Source organism: Equus przewalskii, chromosome 24 (genome assembly GCF_037783145.1).
Source record: "Equus przewalskii isolate Varuska chromosome 24, EquPr2, whole genome shotgun sequence".
Lineage (NCBI taxonomy): Eukaryota > Metazoa > Chordata > Mammalia > Perissodactyla > Equidae > Equus > Equus przewalskii.
The window spans coordinates 5,752,783-5,772,036 of NC_091854.1; the positions used below are offsets into that span (position 1 = coordinate 5,752,783).

At 45.7% G+C, this 19,254-nt stretch overlaps 1 protein-coding gene across 1 annotated transcript; it reads left to right on the forward strand.

Moving 5' to 3' along the window:
• Positions 1-913: 913 nt before the first annotated feature.
• On the forward strand, positions 914-12,282 carry F3 (coagulation factor III, tissue factor). The gene is made up of 6 exons (XM_008524614.2): positions 914-1,710; positions 2,867-2,978; positions 7,013-7,203; positions 9,041-9,219; positions 9,763-9,922; positions 11,290-12,282. Exons 1-6 carry the CDS (start codon positions 1,611-1,613, stop codon positions 11,424-11,426), a joined length of 879 nt encoding a protein of 292 aa, XP_008522836.1. The 5' UTR covers positions 914-1,610; the 3' UTR covers positions 11,427-12,282.
• Positions 12,283-19,254: the final 6,972 nt, after the last annotated feature.

Below are 19,254 nucleotides of genomic sequence, written 5' to 3' on the forward strand. Positions count from 1 at the left end.
CTCAGGCCAGAGACTGCAAAAAGGATTGCATGACTTAGTTTTGCAGATATAAACTTTGTGGGTTTTAATGGTGGAAGAGAGCTCAAAGAGGAAACGAGCAAGCATACCTTTCAGCTCCAGGAAGGAAGGACAAGAGCTAACCCTGAACCTGCTATTTCAGTTCAGGCAAAGGGAGAAAACACAAATTTTGCAAAGTTTTGTTTCTTTTAAAAGGAGTGTAACACTATGGCTCAGGAGGTCATATGGAAATGTGTACACAGTATGCACTAAAATGCAAAGCCGATTTCCCTAGGAAAAAAGCGAGAGAGAAGGAGAGAGAGAAAAGACTGCAGTCTTCCCATGAACTCTCCAGTCTGTCTTGGAGGCAGCTAGACAGTAATAATGAACGAATGATCAGAAGAACTCTAACAACACTGTGTACAAATCATAGTTAACATTCTCTCGCCTGACAATTTTACAGTAAAGCTCAGAAGAGGAAGCCAAAAAATAATTCAGAAAAACCAAAACTTAAGACTAGGGGCAAGAAAGTCTAATTATATTTTTTAATTTCATTTTTGGTTTCTCTACACTCGAACGGAACTAACTCAATCCCAGAAATGTCGTCTTCAACGTGAGAACAATTCTTTTGGGAACCACAGGACTGCAGATGTCACGCTGGAATTCTCCCAGCGGCAAACTGCCAGGTTTAGGGTAGCTCTTCCTCGGTCACTAACCAGAGCCGGCCAGGGTTGCGTCTGGGCTAACTGACCTTCGGACCTGTGAGCAGACACACTTGCCTTTGCATCACCTTTAGAGAATGTGACCCACGCTAAGGGCCCTGTGAGTAAGAAGGCCAGGTCTCATAGCCTTCGGGGTAGAAGATGAAACCGCAGCTGGGAGCGGGCCCTCCTTCCTCACGCGGTTACTCGGCTGCAGATTCCGAGCTCGGCCCCCCGTGCACAAAGCGCTGGGAAACGCCCTCCCGGGCCCGCGGGAGCCGGAGCCGGAGCGGAAGCCGGAGCCAGGACTTTCTGTTAAACTCTGTAGGTGCTGCCCCTCCCACCGGCCGCGCATGTATCACCACATGCAGAAGGGAAGAAGAATCCCTTTCCTCCATTCTCGAGAGCTCCTTCCAATGCATCCCCTCTTTCTTCCTCCAGAACTGCTGCCCACTCAGCCTGGACGTCGGGGTCGCAGGCCTGGGTGGCCCGGGGGCTGGGGGCTCTTGGAGCCTGAGGGCCAGGGGGGCCAGGAGGCCTGGCTCTCCGCAATACCTGGAACCGCCAGGGGCCCCAACGCAGCTCAGCGCTTGGCGGCGCGGTTGAATCACGCGTGACTCACCCCTTGCGGGTCTTGGAGTTTCCCACAGCAGGAGGCGGGGCAGGGGTGTGGAATCGCAGGGGCCGCCCACCCGCCGGCGAGTGGCCGGAGGGGCGGGGAGTGGGGAGGGGCGGCGGGGGCGGCCGCGGGGCTCTTTATAACGCGCCCTGCACGGGCTCCCGCAGACTCGGGGTTCCCTGCGCCCCCACACGCTCTCTGGTAGCCCAAGGGCGCCTCCAGCCCGACCTCCCCAGTCCACCCAGCCTCCTGGGCGCAGCGGCGTCCTCCGACCTCACCGCCAGTTCGTGGATATGGTGACCCTCGCCGGGTCCCGGGTGCCCTTGGCCGAGGCCGCCGTCCTTCGGACGCTCCTGCTCGGCTGGGTCCTCTTCCAGGTGGCTGGAGCCGCAGGTGAGTGGCATCCGCCCCCGAAGCCCTGAGGAACGCCGCCCGGAGGAGTGGGGACAGCCCTGGCTGGCAGCCGGCTCGCCCTGCTGCCCAGAGGTGCCCCCAGCGCCTGCCGGACTCGGACGCGCCGCCCCAGCCCAGTTTGAATGAACCTGGGCGCCTGGGCGCGCAGGCGGGTTTTGGAGGGTCGGTAGTTCTCGCCTGGGACCCCGCCGCCCCTTCTGCTAGAGGTGCTGGTCCGGGCATCCATTGTTGCGTAGGTGGATTTTTGGCGCTCGGCTTTAAGTGTAGGGATTCCAGAGCTTCCCAGGAAGCCGCGACCTTGAAGGTGGTGGGACGTGGCTCCGCACCTGCACGGGTCGGCATGCAATGGCTGGATATTATCCTCCATTATATGTGCGCTACCCTTAATAAAAAGCGGCGCTCGGTCTTATCTTGATCGTCTTTGTTTTAGATTGGGTTAGGGGCAATCCTGTTGCAAAAGGTTGCTTGGGTTGGAGGGGGCACCACAAGGTGCATGCCCCGTATGCCTACTCGGTGTGAGGGGCTGAGCAGAGACTGACCTGCTGAGTATCGGCGAAAGCATCCTAACTGATGTACATCCGACGGTGTGACAGGGTGCACGTCTGCCGGGGATCTATGGAAGTTTCAATATAGAGACATTTTAGATGAAACACGGAAAAAGTCAAGATTTGGCTTTTTCGTTGTATGCTGCCCTATCTCCCTTCACATGTTTGGGTTTGCCGCTTTCCGTAACTTACCGAAAACCCTACTTGGCCACTTGCTCTGGCGAGTTGAACCTTCCAACCCTACCCTTCCCAGCTGGACGTTGAACATCCCGAGAGGCTGATGGCTCCTGGGCTGTGTTCCAGGTCAAGTTATCACAGAGCTTCTTCCAGGAATAATTTCACACAAAGATTTCAAGATCCTTGCCTGTTTTCTTGGATTATAAGGTAGATCTTGCCACTAGGAAATTCTGGGTCTGGAAAAAATTTGAAGATTTTTTTTTTCTCTTGATAATTCAGTAGTAAAGCTTTTTGTGGTTGGAAGAAAAAAAAGTGAGGTTTATGGTGATGTGGGGGGCGCGTTTTCTAGCATCACCATGCAATCAGGTGCTGAGAAGTTCATGTAATAAAAACTCTTTCTCTGTTATTCAAAGGGACTAGAGATGTAGTGGCAGCATATAATTTAACTTGGAAATCAACTAATTTCAAGACAATTTTGGAGTGGGAACCCAAACCCATCAATCATGTCTACACTGTTGAGATAAGGTAAGCTACCTTCAAAAAAAGAAAAAATAAGGTTTTTGATGTTTCCACTGTGCTGAATTCAAATGTCTTTAAAGCTGATTAATGGATGAGATTATTTAACAGATGACAAAGAAGAAGGCTTTCATAGTAACTTGTTGGCCAGAGCCATACTTTGTCAAACCTGCAACATTTCCAGACCTCAAACTGATGGAACGTTCTAATTGTTTTTGGAGACGATGGGAAAGTTCATAAGTGGAGTATAAGCTGTGGAGAGGTGAAGCTTCCTGAGCAGGGGACACTGATAGATGTGGTTCTGGGTCAATGATAACTAATCTCATCTCAGCACGCACGTCTTTTTCCTTTGCTGTCTAGACTATGAGCTGGGTCTAACGTGTTAGCGAAGAGGTGTGGTGGCGTTCACATTATACCTGGCCCTTAAGCAGTGTTTGATTCATTAATCTTTGGACTCGTGAATCAAAATTCACTTGCATACATGATCTCAAAAGAGGTCAGAGTCCTTACTCGCTAAGCCAGAAGGGAATACTCCTTGCTTTGCACCCTCAGCCTCAGGGCTGCTCTGCTCCTTCCTTCATCCTCAGATGTGATTGACAGCTCTCCCCAAGAGCCCGCAACTCAGCAGATTCAATCGAAATGTTGGACCGGTGCCACCTGTCTTCCTGGATAGTTTTCACCATATTCTTGGCAAGTTGTTGGTTTCTGAAATGTTCCAGAGGCTTGGTAGAGACCGTAATAAATAGGGGGCAGCTGCTGTGGAAATTATTTTAACACTAATTGTATAAAGGCACAGAAATATCCCAGGTTAAAATTAAAGGTGTTTTGCTGTTTTGTTTTGTTTTAGCTTGTGTCAAGCCTTCTATAGGATTAGGAATACGACTCCTAGGTACGGAGGGGCTCTTTTAGGTGGATGTTCTTCTTTCTCAGAGTAAACTTGATGCCAAACCAATAGGGAAGAGAATTTGTGTGTGCATGCATGTATAGAGAGAGAGAAAGGAATTTCACAACCCAAGGCAATGATTATGGTTGAACTTGTCAATTCAGATTTCACTCGTTGAGAATTAGTAAGTAATTCCTGTGATACAGAGCAGAAGTTTATCTTAGTAGACACTTTTCCTTATGGATAGTGAAGATAAGATTTTAAGAGAAATGCTTACCTCCTTGTATTCAATCTTTTTTTTTTTTTTTTTTTGTGAGGAAGATTGTCCCTGAGCTAACATCTGTGCCAGTCGTCCTCTATCTTGTATGTGGGACACTGCCACAGCATGGCTTGGTGAGCAGTGTGTCAGTCCATGCCTGGGATCCAAACCCACGAACCCTGGGCCACTGAAGTGGAGCATGTGAACTTAACCACTATGCCACTAGCTGACCCCTCCTTGTATTCAGTCTTATGTTTGGTGAACATGTGGAAACATATTTATGATTTAACTGATTTTTAAACATAAGCCTTTGTTAACTCTAAATTCCTGGACTTTCCAAGGCTGCTGTTATTTAAGTGAACATGGTCCCTGATGTGTAAAGATTCCTAGAGCAGAGCTGCAGCTTGGGGGTGCCCGTGGACATGGCGGTTCCGCATACTCTTGCCCCTGCACTAGAGGACCTGTGAGCAGTCCCTGGGCTCCGGAGACCCACACCCTTCTGTGACCTCCCCCTGGGTAAATGGGCTTCCTGGGTGAAAAGGACCCCAGCAGTCATTTTATAGAAGAGGAGGGTGAGAGTCTGTTCATGACTGCACCCATGATGAGTGCCAGTCGGCTCTGGAACCCAGGACCCCCCAGGACCCCACGCCATCACCTCCTCAGGTGTGTCTGCCACAGACTATTGTGAGGGCCCAAAGCTGGAAGGAGGAAGGGAAGCCATTCCCTCTGCATCTCCTCAGTGGGCCTCCTTCCCTCCGGGTTTCCCTTCCCTAAAGAAAGCACCGTAAGCTGCTGCTCCTCTTCCACACCCCCTACCAGCCTGTCCCCAGCCACGGGGCCCCACTTCTGGGCCTGAGGCCCCTCCTGGGAGCTCCGGCTCCATTTAGCCCCTTTGGGAACTGGTTTCAGTAATGGTTGGGAGGTTGGCTCAGGTCCTAGAACTGAACCATCACCTGTAACGTGGGTTCCATGGGAATGTTCTGAATTCTAAAACCGAACTTCCAAAGCTTCCAGAAAACAACCTATTCCTAACTGGGGAGTCTGGATTATGTTGAAATTTTTTAGTAATTCAGCTGAGACTTTTATTATTTCCGAATCAGGAGGTTTGGCAATATCTACAGGAAGGCCGAAGGCTTTTAAAGTGTTGATGCTGGTATAGCGTTCAGAAGAACTTACTGCAGAAGCACCCTCGTTAGCTGTGCACACGACTTCACTGTTATTTTGGTGATCCAGGCGTTTGTACTGAATTTGGCCATAGAGCACTGTGGTTCCCACGTGTGAGCTGGGAGGAACCGAATACTGGCTTTCTCAGCTGGAATGTGGCCACAGAGCCCAGCAGTCTCTCTCCTGTTATCGGAACAACTTGTTTACCATAGCGATGGAGAAGTATCATCCTGTTCTCATTTGCTTTTTAAAATAGAAGTGATAGAATTTCTTAAAATGCATTTTGATCATTCTGGCATTAAGACAGCCTCTCTACTTTTCTCACATGAAATTAGGGAAATCTAAGAAACCAAAATATTTCTGTATCAATTTTAATTTGTGAATTTTAGGACAAAGAATGTGTTTACCCGTACCCTCTTAGCTTAGTTGTTTAGTTCAGATTTTTAAAAAATACATATTGATGGTCCTTCTGTATGAATTTAGACAATTGAATCCATCTGGCAGCTTGTTTCCCCCTGAATTCCACCTGTAAATGCAAACCATCTAAACTCAGCACGGCCTGGCCACCTAGAAGCTTTGTGCCTGGCAGGGAGCATGAGGCCGTGGACCCTGGTACCAAGCAGACTGTGTTCACGTTAGGTGCTTAATGGAGATACTGGTGCTGGGGACTGCGAACGGCAAGATCACTTCTAAGCAAGAGGATCTGGGGATTGCTGGGGCCAATGAGACTGGAGCGTGGCCCTGAATGATGGGTGGGGCTCTGGCGGTCGATGATGCTGAAGGGAAGAGCAGTGTAGCTGTCACTTAAAGTGGGATGAAAGTGTGTGGATCAAGTTGCAGTGACATTTATCTATGAATTGTTTTGGTCCTTTAGAACAATTTCATCTTTAGTGTAAAGTTCTTTAAATCATTTCCTCTTCAGTGACGTCTTACAAAAGAAGGATCTGTTCTTTAGTCTCTCAGACTTTGTTAGACAGATACTACCTGTGTTATTATCCTTTCATAAGAGGTGTTCACATCTTGTGAAAGTGAGGAAGGCATATAGTATAATGAGATGAACAGACCCAGGTCTCACCTAGTTAGCTGTGTGACCTTGTCCAAGTTAGTGAGTGTCTCTGAGCTTCAGTATTCTCATGTCTAAAAAAGATCCAGTACCTTCTTGGAAGGATTATATCAAATGAAGTAATGGGTGAAGGGCCCAGTACAGTACTTGGTGTATAATAGATTTAATAAGTGTTAAATAACCACACTAATTATGGTCACGATAGAATGTAATATATAAGATATATAGACTCTATTATTGCTACATTGATTATGTTCCACATGGAATAGAGAATGTGATATAATAAACAGAAAGTAATATGATGTAATATAATAAGTAGACTATAATGAATAATCGGGTCTTGATGGAAAATTCCTCTTTTTCCCACGTAACCTTGACAAATCGTCTACATTTTAAGGAAGATACTGCACAAAATGGTTAAGAGCGCAGACCCAGCAGTCAAACTGCTGTCTGGCTCCAAGACCAGCTGTGTGACTTTGGGCTGGTCCCCCAATCTCACTTTGCCTCAGTTGCCTGACCTGTCAAAACAGAGCATCTGAAGCGCTCAGCAAACCAGGGCCCTGGCAGAGACTGGTCATGGATGCTATTGTAACAAAACACTCAGCCAGCGAGCCATCTGTCCTGTTGGATGCAGGTCACCATGTTCCGTTTCTCTTCCTTCCTTCCTCCTGTAGCCCTAGACTAGGAAACTGGAAAAGCAAATGCTTCTACACAACAGACACAGAGTGTGACCTCACCGATGAGGTTGTAAAAGACGTGACAGGGACGTACATGGCGCGGGTCTCTTCCTACCTGGCAAACGCCACCAGTTCTGCAGGGGATCCTCCGTTCACAAACGCCCCGGAGTTCACCCCTTTCCTGGAGAGTAAGTAGCTCGGTTTGTAGTAACCTTTCCTTCTTGTTCTTATAAGCTTCTGAATATTCTCGTGAGCTTGTGACCCTTAAGGGCCACTAGATAAAAAGTATTTATCCATAAACACATCTTCTCTCTCAGAAATGGGTAAGTGCTCATTGCTCATTCTGGATGTGATAGGAGGTTCACAGAACGTGAACTTTGGACTTGATAACAATGTCATCAAGTGACTTTCACTACTACCTTGTCCCCAGACCCCCTACCAGTAACTGGCTGGATGCGGGCGGAGTTGGGAGTAGGAAATCCCCCAAGGCTGGGGTTTCAGCATTTCCCCACGTGTATTTAGGAGATTTTATATATATTTATATTTAAAATACACACACACACACACACATCCTGAATTTTCTGTCCCATCACCAGACCAGTAATTCCAGTTCAGGGTTTGCCACAAATGATCCCAGATCCATGGGGAGAGTTTCCTTCTGAGCCCATGATGGGCTTGCTGACCTTTTTTAATCACTTGACTGTGAGTTGAGTCCCGTGATGTGCCAGCACTTCCCGGCTGCTCCCAGCCTGGCTCCTTCCTGCTGGTTTTGAAAACATGGAATGCTTTTCTCACCAGCCTTTGCCCCAGTAAGTTGACCTTAGCATCTAATAAGGGAATGCAGAGGTTTCCTGCCAAGTAGGAGATTTAAATGTTCTTGTCACGACCATGGTTCTAAACTAGGTGTTTCAAATAAACACATGCAGCACGTTAGGCAGTGTGAAGTCAGCTGCTCTTTTGGGAAGACTTCAAATGAAAGGTCAGGATGGAAGTGTTGTGTCGTTGGTGCTTTTCTGACCACCCTGTGACAACAGTTTCTCAGGCTGGGATGGTGAGAACTGGGAGGGACAGTCAACCACTTTCCCCCTCTAGTATCTGCTTTGAGGGTGGAAAAAGGAGGCAGCCTTACCCCAGCTGAATCGGGCTGCCTTCCCTGAGCCCCTGTGTGCCTCTCCCGGCACTCAGCCAGAGTACAGACCCCACACCCATGGCCACCCCAGGAACTCGGCAGCAACGTTGATGCTCATGCTCCCTCCATTGATGGCATCCTCACGATTTCCTTTTATAGTGAGGTTTTTGTAGACCACTTCAAATCCTTTGTGATGCGAGGTAGAAAATATTTCATGTATTTATTTTGCTTGTGCTCACACATACCCACACATACTTGCATATAATTCGTGTTAAGATATTAGGATTTGTTTTACTGTTGTTTAACCAAATCACATGAGGTAATTAAGCAGTTGCAGAGACCCAGTGGTTAAAACTAGTTCCTTGAGGTACCAAAAAACATTTCCTGGGCTTTCCCACAGCCCCTGATTTATTGTGTCTCAAATATGGAATCTTATGCAACTGTGGTCTTTAATACAGTAGCCACTAACCACATGTGGCTATTGAGCGCTTGAAAGACGGCTAATGCTGTAAGTGTAAAATACGCATTGGATTTCGAAAAAGATCTCAAAGTTTTTATATTGATTACATGTTGAAATGATACTTTAGCTATATTGCATTAAATAAAGTATGCTATTAAAATTAATTTCACCTGTTCCTTTTTACACTTTCTAATGTGACTACAAGGAAATTTAAAATTCCCTCTGTGGCTCCCATTGTGTTCCCACCGGACAGCGCTGCGATAGGATGTCTCAGGGCTCAGCTCCGGTGGCGCTGAGCTTTCTGCTGTCAGGGAGTTGAGTCTGTGCAGGTGTTTTATGAAGGATGACTAGCTCGTTATTAAGTGTGATAACTAAGTGGGATTCTCCTTTGTATAGAATTCTTTGGTTCCAGTGAAGCTCATTTTCTGTGTTTTAGCAAACCTCAGTCAGCCAACCATTCAGAGTTTTGAACAAGTTGGGACAAAACTAAATGTGACTGTCCAAGATGCGCGTACGTTAGTCAGAGTGAACGGCACATACCTGAGCCTCCGGGATGTTTTTGGCAAGAACTTAAGTTACATGCTTTATTATTGGAAAGCTTCAAGTACAGGAAAGGTGAGACTTCTTCGTTTTTATGACTTGTTTTAAATCGCGGATCCTTGATTTTACAGCCCACCTCCTTCCCAGTTGAACCAGATCAGAACAAGGTGGTTGCGAGGGCGGTGGGGTGGAGGGGAGAGCACCAGCTGTCCTAGGTCCACCTGTGATTTTGAGCTGCCCTGTGACTGGACAGGCCTCCTTGGATAACCCAAGTGCTTCTGCCAAGGGCTGGACCAGGCATCTCTAAGTTTTACTTAGTTACTGAGGATTCCAGAGGCAGAATTTGTTTTCCGTCTAACAATCCTTCATTCTTCCTTTTTTCCTCTAGTGCAAATATCTTTTAAAGGGGCTAAATTGGCTTGGATGGGCCTAAATTGGATATCTTCAGTCTTAGAAAAAGCATCCTTAGCAGTTACAGCGGGAGCCGATTAGCCAAGTCACTTCCAATCCTGTATATGTCAAATGTGTCCACGCAGGCTTTTACTTCCACAGTGACTTAGTAAAGGGGAGAGAATTCACTCTGAGCCCAGAGGAATTAAGAACTCTATCTTTTAACAGAAAACAGCGAAGACAAACACTAATGAGTTTTTGATTGATGTGGATAAAGGAGAAGACTACTGCTTCAATGTTCAAGCAGTGATTCCATCACGGAAAACTAACCAGAAGAGTCCAGAAAGTCCCATTGAGTGCACTAGCCAACACAAAGCCGTGTCCAGAGGTGAGTGGCTCTGTCTGTCATTCATCTGGAAGGCTTGGATGCCTTCAGAGGACCACCTCACCCTCAGAACCAGGACGTACTTCTGTTCAGGGAGAAACTTCCTTGGTTTTTTTGTTTTTGTCTTTTTGGGGATACTCTTACAATTTTAGGCATTTAGAAATGTTTCTATGTTCCCTTGTATTAGGAAGTGTTTTCTTGAGCACCTACCGTGTGCTAAGCTCTCTGCTGAGTACACACACGTGTTTAGGATTTAGCATAAAGTCACAGATTTCTCTGGGCATTTTTTCATATTTGAATTCTGACCTTGGGGCCAACTTCTGGACCTGCTGCAGCAGCACCCACTAGACACTGTGAGCACCCATCATGGGCTGTTGCCACCGAGGATACAAAGTCCAACCCATGAAGGGAAGGGATTGAGCCTATCAGATATACCCATGTGCATGTGTGTGCCCATGGCCAACATGTGTGTGTCCGTGTATGTACACGCTGGGGCCCAGACACCACGTGAGGAGTGGTTCCTAACTGGAAGGGCTGTCGGTGTTCTGACACATACACGAGGCTGAAAGCCTATGGGTGTCCCTCCAGCTTTATAGAGGAAGTGCTCTGAGTCCTTCCAGGGAACAAAAGAGTCGGAGCTTAGTAATGATGACCTAAGCTCCTTGCTAAGACAAGATTTAAAAATTTAAAAACACTTTAAAATAAATTCTCTCCTGTTGATTGACGCTGACAGAAGGGAAGGGCTCTCCTTCCCTCCGGCCCTGCACCCCTCTGGGCCGTTGTACCCACAGCCCTCACATCCATCTTCCTAAAGCCAGCTTGGGTCTCGCGGCCTCTCTGTCTTTGTGCATCCCCAGATGGCTCTTCCCCGCCTCTTCTCTATCTGCTGAAATGGGTCCTTTGAGAACCGTTTCAAATGCCACCTCCACACAGAAGCCTTCTTTTGCCGCAACCAGTTATCATCTCTTCTTCACCTGAATCCTGCTGGCATTCTGTCTCTCTCTCTTTGCCCTGACAGTTCATCTTCTACTGTAGTCATTGCCACCAAACTCAGCATTATTTTTAGCCACTTGTTTCTAACAGCTGTTCTCGCTTCCATGTGCGTGTATCTTTTCTAGACTGTCAGCATTATCCAATTTATTAAATGGCCCGTTAAATGCTTTTTGCCATTGTCAATTGCCCTAAAACATCTAGGGTTTGACAAATTCTTTCCTAATCAAAATGTGTTGTGGTGGAAAGAGTGGAGGAAAAATTTCAAATTATGAAAAAGCAGGATGGTGTAACTTGGGGTTATGCCCTCAGTTCTGCCGACTGATTAAGTTGACTTCGAGCTCTCTCTCTAAATTGACTTGGTACCTTTTATTTTTCAGAAACGTTAGTCGTCATTGGCGTGGTGGTGATTGTGGTCATCATCTCCATCATCATCCTGGCTGTGTCTCTGTACAAGTGCAGGAAGGTGCGATCAGGGCGCCTGGGGAAGGAGCATGCCCCCCTCCGTACTGTTTAAAGAACGCTCATGGGTGCTGCCAGCCCCCGCAGAGCTGATACTGCACTGTGACCAAGAACTTAAGAGAATAGAATATATGGAAACACAAATGAGTATTTGGGAACAGAACACCCTTGGGCTCAAAGAAAGCTCTTTATCCGACCAGTTCTCACAATTAGCATTCTGGTTTCCACGTGAGCATTAGACACTTTGGAATGTAATGAACGGTACAACCAATTCCGAGTTTTTTAAAATTTCTGTTTTAACACTATGGCACCTTTTGCACATATCATGCTTTAGACTGTATATTTTACACTCAAGATGAAACCAGGTCATCTAAGCAAAAACAAATGGACAAATGCCTTAAAAAATCCTGGGTGGGCTTTTGGAGAACTCTCGAGAGGCTGAATTCAAGCCATGTGGGAGAGTAAAATGGAAATTTGGGTGAACTTTTTCAACATACATCTGTACTTTTGTAATATGGTGTTTAGGTTCTTCTTTCTTCTGAGTTCTTTTGGAGGTTCAAAATAATTGGCAAACTTTTCTATGAATGTGTTAAATGCAGAAGACTTCTGTTATGGGCACATCCCAACATGCATTGCAGTTTAGCACTTTACCTGACTTACATGCTGTTGATGAAACATTTGACAGCTGACGATGTTTTTATAGGACTACTATACAAACAAACTACGTAGAGTTTATAATTTAAGGTACTTTTAAGTTTCCATGGTCAGCATTGTATATATTTATATAATTTTTAAAAAGGTTTTATATATGGGGATTTACTATTTATAGAGGTAATATTGTTCTGTTTGTATATATTGAGATAATTTATTTAATATACTTTTATATAAATAAAGGTGACTGGGAATTATGACTATTGTATTTGTTATGTCTTCTATTTATTATTTATGATTTGGTCTTTATTAGTTGGCTCTGCTGCAGTAACAAATGACCTTAAAATTCTCAGTGACTTATCACAAAATTATCTTTATTTTTCACTCACATGACAGTTTGGTGGTTGTAAGTCGACTGCAGCTTTTCTTAATGTTCTCATTCTAGGACCCAAACCAAAAGTGAAGTCCCTATTTGGATGAGGAGAGAGGGAAAAGCAAAGAACTAGTAGAAATAGGCAGCCACATCTTCCAGCTGTAAGCCGCCTCTTAAAACTTCTTTTCCATTCTGGCCCACTGTCGCTTCTGCTTGCGTGCCTCTGGCCCAAGAAAGATACAAACAAGCCTGACAATACTCTGCCTATGGGAGGTTACCACAAGTCACACGGCAGCGGGCAGAGATGTATAGCGTTACAGGGAAGGGAGAAAATGATCCAGTCTCCTGCACACTTAGCATTAGTTTTCATGGGCATTAGCTTGAGTTGTGGGTGAGAGTTGGAGAGGAGAAAGGAAGAAAAATTATTCTGATATTGTTTTGAAAGAAAGTCGGATAAAAGGACAATCTAAGATAGATGAGCAGGGTCTCTAGAGTTAATTAAGAGCAAACTAGATTGAGCGCTCTTTGTGGGCTGCACTGGGTCTGTCTCATGTTCACTGCCTCTTTAGGGTGGCCCTGCCCGTGGGTTCTTAGTCGTGGCTGAGTTGAGTTGACTTCATTACCTCCCTCCAGAATGTGGAAACAGTGAGTCCTCCATTCAAATGCAAATAAAATATAGCAGAACAGTCTTGATCTCACAGCTGTATTGGAAGAGGTTTCTAACGAGAGATGAAAATGAGATTCCTGGCACCTAGTTGGGCCACAACTGCATTTGCTTCCCATGGTGGAAGGCTGGGCCAGCGCAATCCAGAAAAAGCATCTTGATGGCACACCCATCTGGAAGCGACCCCACCAAGCAGACACTGAGCGAGTGGTAGAAGAAGCAAGGGCTTGGTTCACCGTCCAGCTGTTCATAAATTTTAAATCCACTTTGTCTCCTTGCTCCAAAGAACTCTAAGCATTGTCAATAAAGCCCTAAGCAAGAATTGTCTGGTATAACATCACATTCTAAAGAAGAATGGACGAGACAAAACTTTGATGTCCCAGTAAAAATGGTAGCCTGAGAGAAGAAAAAAATGGTAGAAACTTTGGAGACATGAAGGGAAACAGACCACTGGTTGGGTTATTGGGTTGGTTTTGTTGATTTCTTGCTATAATCAATCTGTGTCGATCCTGGAGAGGCTGCATCGTACACTGTTGCGGCGTTTTGTCGTGCCAGAGAAGGGGGGGGCGGTGCAGCAGAGTCAACAAAAGAGAGGCTGGCGTGGGGGCATGTCCTGAAAGAAGCTTGTTTTGGCCATTATCTTGCATTCCTGCTCTCACGGGGCTGCCAGGGGAAAAGGGCTCAGTGTGCTGCATGCGGGCTGGAACAGCTCCCCAGAGAGGGCGTCTGACCAGCTGACGGGGCGTTTCCATCAGGCTGCTCTTTCTCTGCCAGGAATAATTACAGCATTATGGAATTCTGTGGCCTCATAATCTAAGGAATTTGAATGGTCCCACTAAAGAAAGTACTGGCAGAGTAGAAGCAGGTCTCGGGTAGTAATGAGGTGTCTGGCTGTTCACAGGGAAGGAATTCATTACAGATTCGAATGAGGCTGCACTGCAATGATCAGGAAGCTTCAGGACTGAAATTTTAACCATGCCTCAGGTTTCCACACCTCTCTTTATAGCTGACACTAAACAGCTGCTGTGAAAATCCACACCGTAATTAGCCCTGGAGCGGAAAACCAGACCATAAATTGTTGGCTCTATCCAGAAACTGCTGCCCTGCAATGGCCCACATTATACTGCCTCACTTATCCCGGCCCTTCATGTAGCCACAAAGCTAATTGTTAGTAAACTAAACTTTTGTGCTTTGAAGAGAGATTTTTACCATCTTAAATTACTTTTACCATCTTAAATTATTGACCAAGTTTCACAAGAAACTAATACTTGTGAAATCCAATGACATTTTACCTTAGCCAATGGCCTATAATCTAAGTACCTGTCTGTTAAAGAAACAAAGGAACAATTATTATCTCTATCCATCAAATAGCAAGTAAACTCATTCCCAGATGCAATTTGTACCTGTTCTAGGACATGTGTACTTAGCATGTGTTATCTTTGTCCAGTGGTGGCCTGAGGACGTTTAGTCCTGTTACAATGTGACTTTGTCCACATGCTTACAGCGGACACTACTCTTTTCCCGTCGCCCCTGCTCATCTGGATTTGCCAATCAGCGCATTCCTTCAGCACGGCTGCAGAAATTGGTTTGGGGGCAGGCATGCGACCTGACCTAGTCCAGAAAGGGTGAATCTCAGGGTTTTCTCTGGGAATACTGGGCTACTCTCTTAGTGAACAAAATGAAGAAACACGTAGCCACAAGAGCTGCTGGCAGTCATCTTGAGACCACAAAGGGAGCCAGCCTTAATCGGAGCTGACATATTGCAGAGTGGACGAATCGGTGCAGGGTGATGGAAAGAAACTAAGTCTTTGGCGACATCGCCAAGCTGCTGGATCAAGCTTTGCCCCACTCGTGGACTTTTCACAGGACATAAGTCTATTAATTGTTTAAGCAAGTTTCACTCGGGTTTCCTTGACTTTTTTGACTTGCAGTCAAAAGCACCCTAATTGACCAGAGAGTAGAAACACAGAGGACAAAAGCTGCCTATAACATAAGCTTATAATATAAAAAGCTTATAACGTAAAATAACACTCTATTTTCATGACCTCTCAGCTATTAAGTGACTTTGCCCTGACATTATCCCTTCTTTCCAGCACTATCAAGTTCTCTCTCTTTTTTTTTCCTTCCCCAAAGCCCCAGGACATAGTTTTCTATCGTGGCTGTAAGTCACTCTAGTTCTTCTATGAGGGACGCCACCACAGCATGGCTTGATGAGTGGTGTGTAGGTCCATCCGCAGGATCCAAACTAGTGAACCGCAGTGGAGTGTGTGAACTTAACCACTTGGCCACGGGGCTAGCCCTTCCATTTCTATCAGAATACAAACATACTAATATTTTCTATCTTAAAAAAATCATCTTCCTCTGACCTCGCAGAAGCCCTCATCTGGATGTCCTCCTTACTTTCTACTTCTTCTTGGACACTATCCTATTCTTTCTGACTTCTAAATGTTGGTTTTACCTTAGGGCTCCAAACTACTCTCCATCAATAAACCCTCTTTGGGTAATACATCTAAGCCCATGGCCCTGTCATTAGCTCAATCTCGCTATATGCCCATATCATCCAGATGCTGACTCCCACATGTGCATCTCAGCCCCAACCTCTTTCCTGCACCCCAGAGTTGCACTGTAGATACAGCTACTTCCACATCTCCACCTGGATATCGAACAGGCATGTCAATCTTAATACAGTCAAAGAGAATATGTAATTTCCCCAACCCCAAAACTCATTTCCCCCTCAATCTTTTCCATTTCAAGGAATGGCACCACCATTTGGTCAGGCTGAAACCCTTGATGTCATCACTGACTTCTCTTTTCTTCTCCCATGCTACATTCAATTCATCAGCAAAGCCTATCAGCGCTACCTTTAAAATACATCCCAATTCCAATAAAGAAGATATGATATATATACACAATGGAATACTACTCAGCCATAAAAAAGGATAAAATCGTCCCATTCACAACAACATGGATGGACTTTGAGGGTATTATGTTAAGTGAAATAAGCCAGATAGAGAAAGATAATCTCTGTATGACTCCACTCATATGTGGAAGTTAAACAGGTGGACAAAAAGAACAGATTAGTGGTTACCAGGGGAAAGAGGGGGTGGAGGGTGGGCACAAGCAGTGAAATGGTGCACCTACAACACGACTGAGCAATAATAATGTACAACTGAAATTTCACAAGGTTGCAAACTATCGTAATCTCAACAAAAAGTAAAAAAAAAAAAGTATATATATATATATCTATCCCAATTCCAAAAGTCACCTCCTCCTCTGTCACCCCTCTAATTCAAGCCACTTCCATCTCCGACTACATTACTGCCATAGTCTTTAGCTGGTCTCTCTCTGTCCACAATTAGTTCTCTAGAGTCTATTTTCCTCATGGCAATCAGAGTAATCCTTTTCAAAAGGTAAATTATGTTTTTATGGGTACTGTTCTCAACCCTTCAAGACAGTTCTGCAGGGGGTTGTGTAGTGTGTCAATTTGGCTAATCTGGAACCACGTATTCCCAGCGTTTGTTTTCCCTCTGTGATTCTAGATTAGAGGTGACCAAAAGAGAAACGTGCAGAAGATTTGGACAGAAGTGAAGCAGCAGCCAGGAGAAGGTTGGCACGGTCAGAGGGGGTGAGAGACAGGCACAGAGGTGCCAACAAATTCCAGCGTGTCCTTGTTCTCCCCTGCTCTGTGACCAGCATTTCTTCCTGACTTCTAACCCTGTTGACCAACAGAGACCCCAGGCCCGGCACCAGATGCAGAGGAAACAATTCTCCACAGGCTTTTCCGCCAGGTCTCTCTCTGGGAGTCCAAAGAGGGAATGACGACATTCTTCTCTGGGGAGCCACCAAGCCTTCAAGGAAGAGGTGGGTGTGAGCTGACACTGGTCCTTCCTTCCACAGTCTCCCCAGCTCTCAGAGCTGAGCACTCGATCCCTTGGTGACCGCCCTGGGAGCATGGGGACCAGAAGGCTGCTGTGCACAGGCCAGTTCATACACTGGACCCCTTGCTCAGCCCTGCCCTGCCCAGTCCCTCACCATTTAGCCCCCACTCCCTACCCCTGAGCCATGCGTCTTCTTGCCCTCCCCCGAACAAGGCCCCTAGAGTGGTAGAAATAGCAGTACATAGCCCATGTACACAGTAATTGTAACTTTCTTCATTTTCTAGGGACTTGATTTAATTTAGGCTTCCTTTCCACTAGCTGGCAGAAACCAACCCAAGCAATTTGGTGATTCCCCTGAAAATATGTGCTTTTTCCCAGGAGTTGTGTCCAACTCACCACCGCCACCAACCACTGTTCCTGCCCCCCAGGTCCCTCCACTTCCCCTCTGACTAGCCTCTCCCTCCACCGTGGGAAATCCTTTTCTAGTCGGAGGGCAGTGGGCTGGAGTGGGGAAGCCCTGCTCTTACTTGTTGCCATGTTCTCTTTTAGATCCGTTGACTGTGCCCCAGTCCTGTCTGTTCAAACTGTCCTCAACCAGAGGAGACCACTTTTCTCTGCTTTCAGCTGCCGTATCTCTTCTCGAGGCAATGATCACAGAACTGCGGACTGATTGAATGGGGAGAGGGGTCAAGGGTCAGAGGACATACCAGGGAAAAAAGCATAGACTGATATTTCAAAGGACACCACTCCACCATTTCAACTAAAGAAACGACTCAAAAATCACTCACATTCAAGTGTAAATGAAGCGTAATAATATCTTACCAGGAGTCATACTTTTAGAAAGAATGAGAGAGTAGTGGACGGACTTTCCCTCATCAGCAGCTGTGAGGGGTTTGGTGGGAAGGCGGAAGAGGAACCCCTCTTTCCTAAATGCAAGCACATTTGGGTCAGCCACTCTGCAGGACAGACCCGAGCCCTTCTGACGTTCCCTGCTCATCCTGCTTCTACTTTGCTCCATACCTAGCTTCCCACTTGTCCACATTTTTAATATCCTCTTTTTCTCCCTCCGTGAACAGCTATGCTATGCTATTTCCTTTTAAAGGGAAGCTGTCTGCATGGTGGAAAAGATTAAATCTTGTGTGCATATCTGATTCCCTGAAGAAATTTTGCTCATTTTCCTGGCTACTTCTAAACCATGGCCTTGTTCCAAAGTTACCTTAATCCAATAGTTCTCAAAGTGTGGTCCCAGACCAGCAGCATTAGCATCACTTGAGAGGTTGTTAGAAAAGCAAATTCATAACCCTGACCTCAGACTTACTGAATTAGCAATCTGTGCTTTAACAAGAAGCCCTTCAAGTGACTCTAATGCCCAACAATGTTTGAGAACCACTGGCTTCATCTATTATTTACTGCAGTGAGAGGCTGGGAGTAGCTATTGACCCAAATGGGGCATTCCTAGCCCTTGGAGAGGTCAGAATGCAGCCTGCGGTGAAGCCAAAATCAAATTAAGAAGACATAAAGCATAGACAGGATCCTCCACCTGGAGGCTGCACACTCCCTGGGCGAGGGTTCCTTACATACGGGTCTGTTAGGATTTTTCCTGTTGCAAGGAACAGAAACTCTTTCAAGAGAACTTAAGCAAAACTGGGAAGCCTGTTTTCTCTTTTGTCAAGTGAGCTAATTGGTCTAAAACTCTTCAACCCTTTTTCACCTAAATTCCATTATTATGGGTTATTAGATAGAGCATCAGTCAAAAATAACACTCTTTCTCTGAAGGAAATGAAAATACTGGGGAAAAAAATCCAGGTATTTTGAAACAGAAATTGCAATTCATCTTGAACATATAAAATAACCTTTTAAAATAGGATTCTAAAAAACCTTTAAGAAAAAGGTCTGGCCATAATCTTTGTCCAGCCTGATTTTCAAAAAAACCCCCCAAAACTATGCTCCATTTGCAAAGTAACTTGTCTTCTCTGAGCAAAAATCAGGCCAGAGAATAAGAACTGTAACACTCAAGAGGGGCAGGAAAATGCCTTTCCCTTGCATAACAGCATTTGGGACTGGAAGTGTCCTTTATGACTAAGATTGTGGTGCCATCTTCAGTTCCTGAGCAGAATTGACAACTTGACTAGAATGTTCATAGACTGGATTATAAGAGGAGAAAAGCAATCAAACAAAAACACAAACACCTGTAAATGATTAAGAATAAAGGAACATTGGAGGAGGGATAGCTGGAGTCACTGAACCAGGGAACCTTCTCCAAGTTGCTATGGCTCCGCCTGTAATTGTCTCTTTAGTCCACAGCTAGAGCTCCCAC

Excerpts from the sequence above, each read along its gene's own strand:
- F3 (XM_008524614.2), top strand. The coding sequence starts at position 1,611 with ATGGTGACCCTCGCCGGGTCCCGGGTGCCCTTGGCCGAGGCCGCCGTC. Across the intron at positions 1,711-2,866 it reads CCAGGTGGCTGGAGCCGCAG|GGACTAGAGATGTAGTGGCA; the intron begins GTGAGTGGCATC and ends TGTTATTCAAAG. Across the intron at positions 2,979-7,012 it reads GTCTACACTGTTGAGATAAG|CCCTAGACTAGGAAACTGGA; the intron begins GTAAGCTACCTT and ends TTCCTCCTGTAG.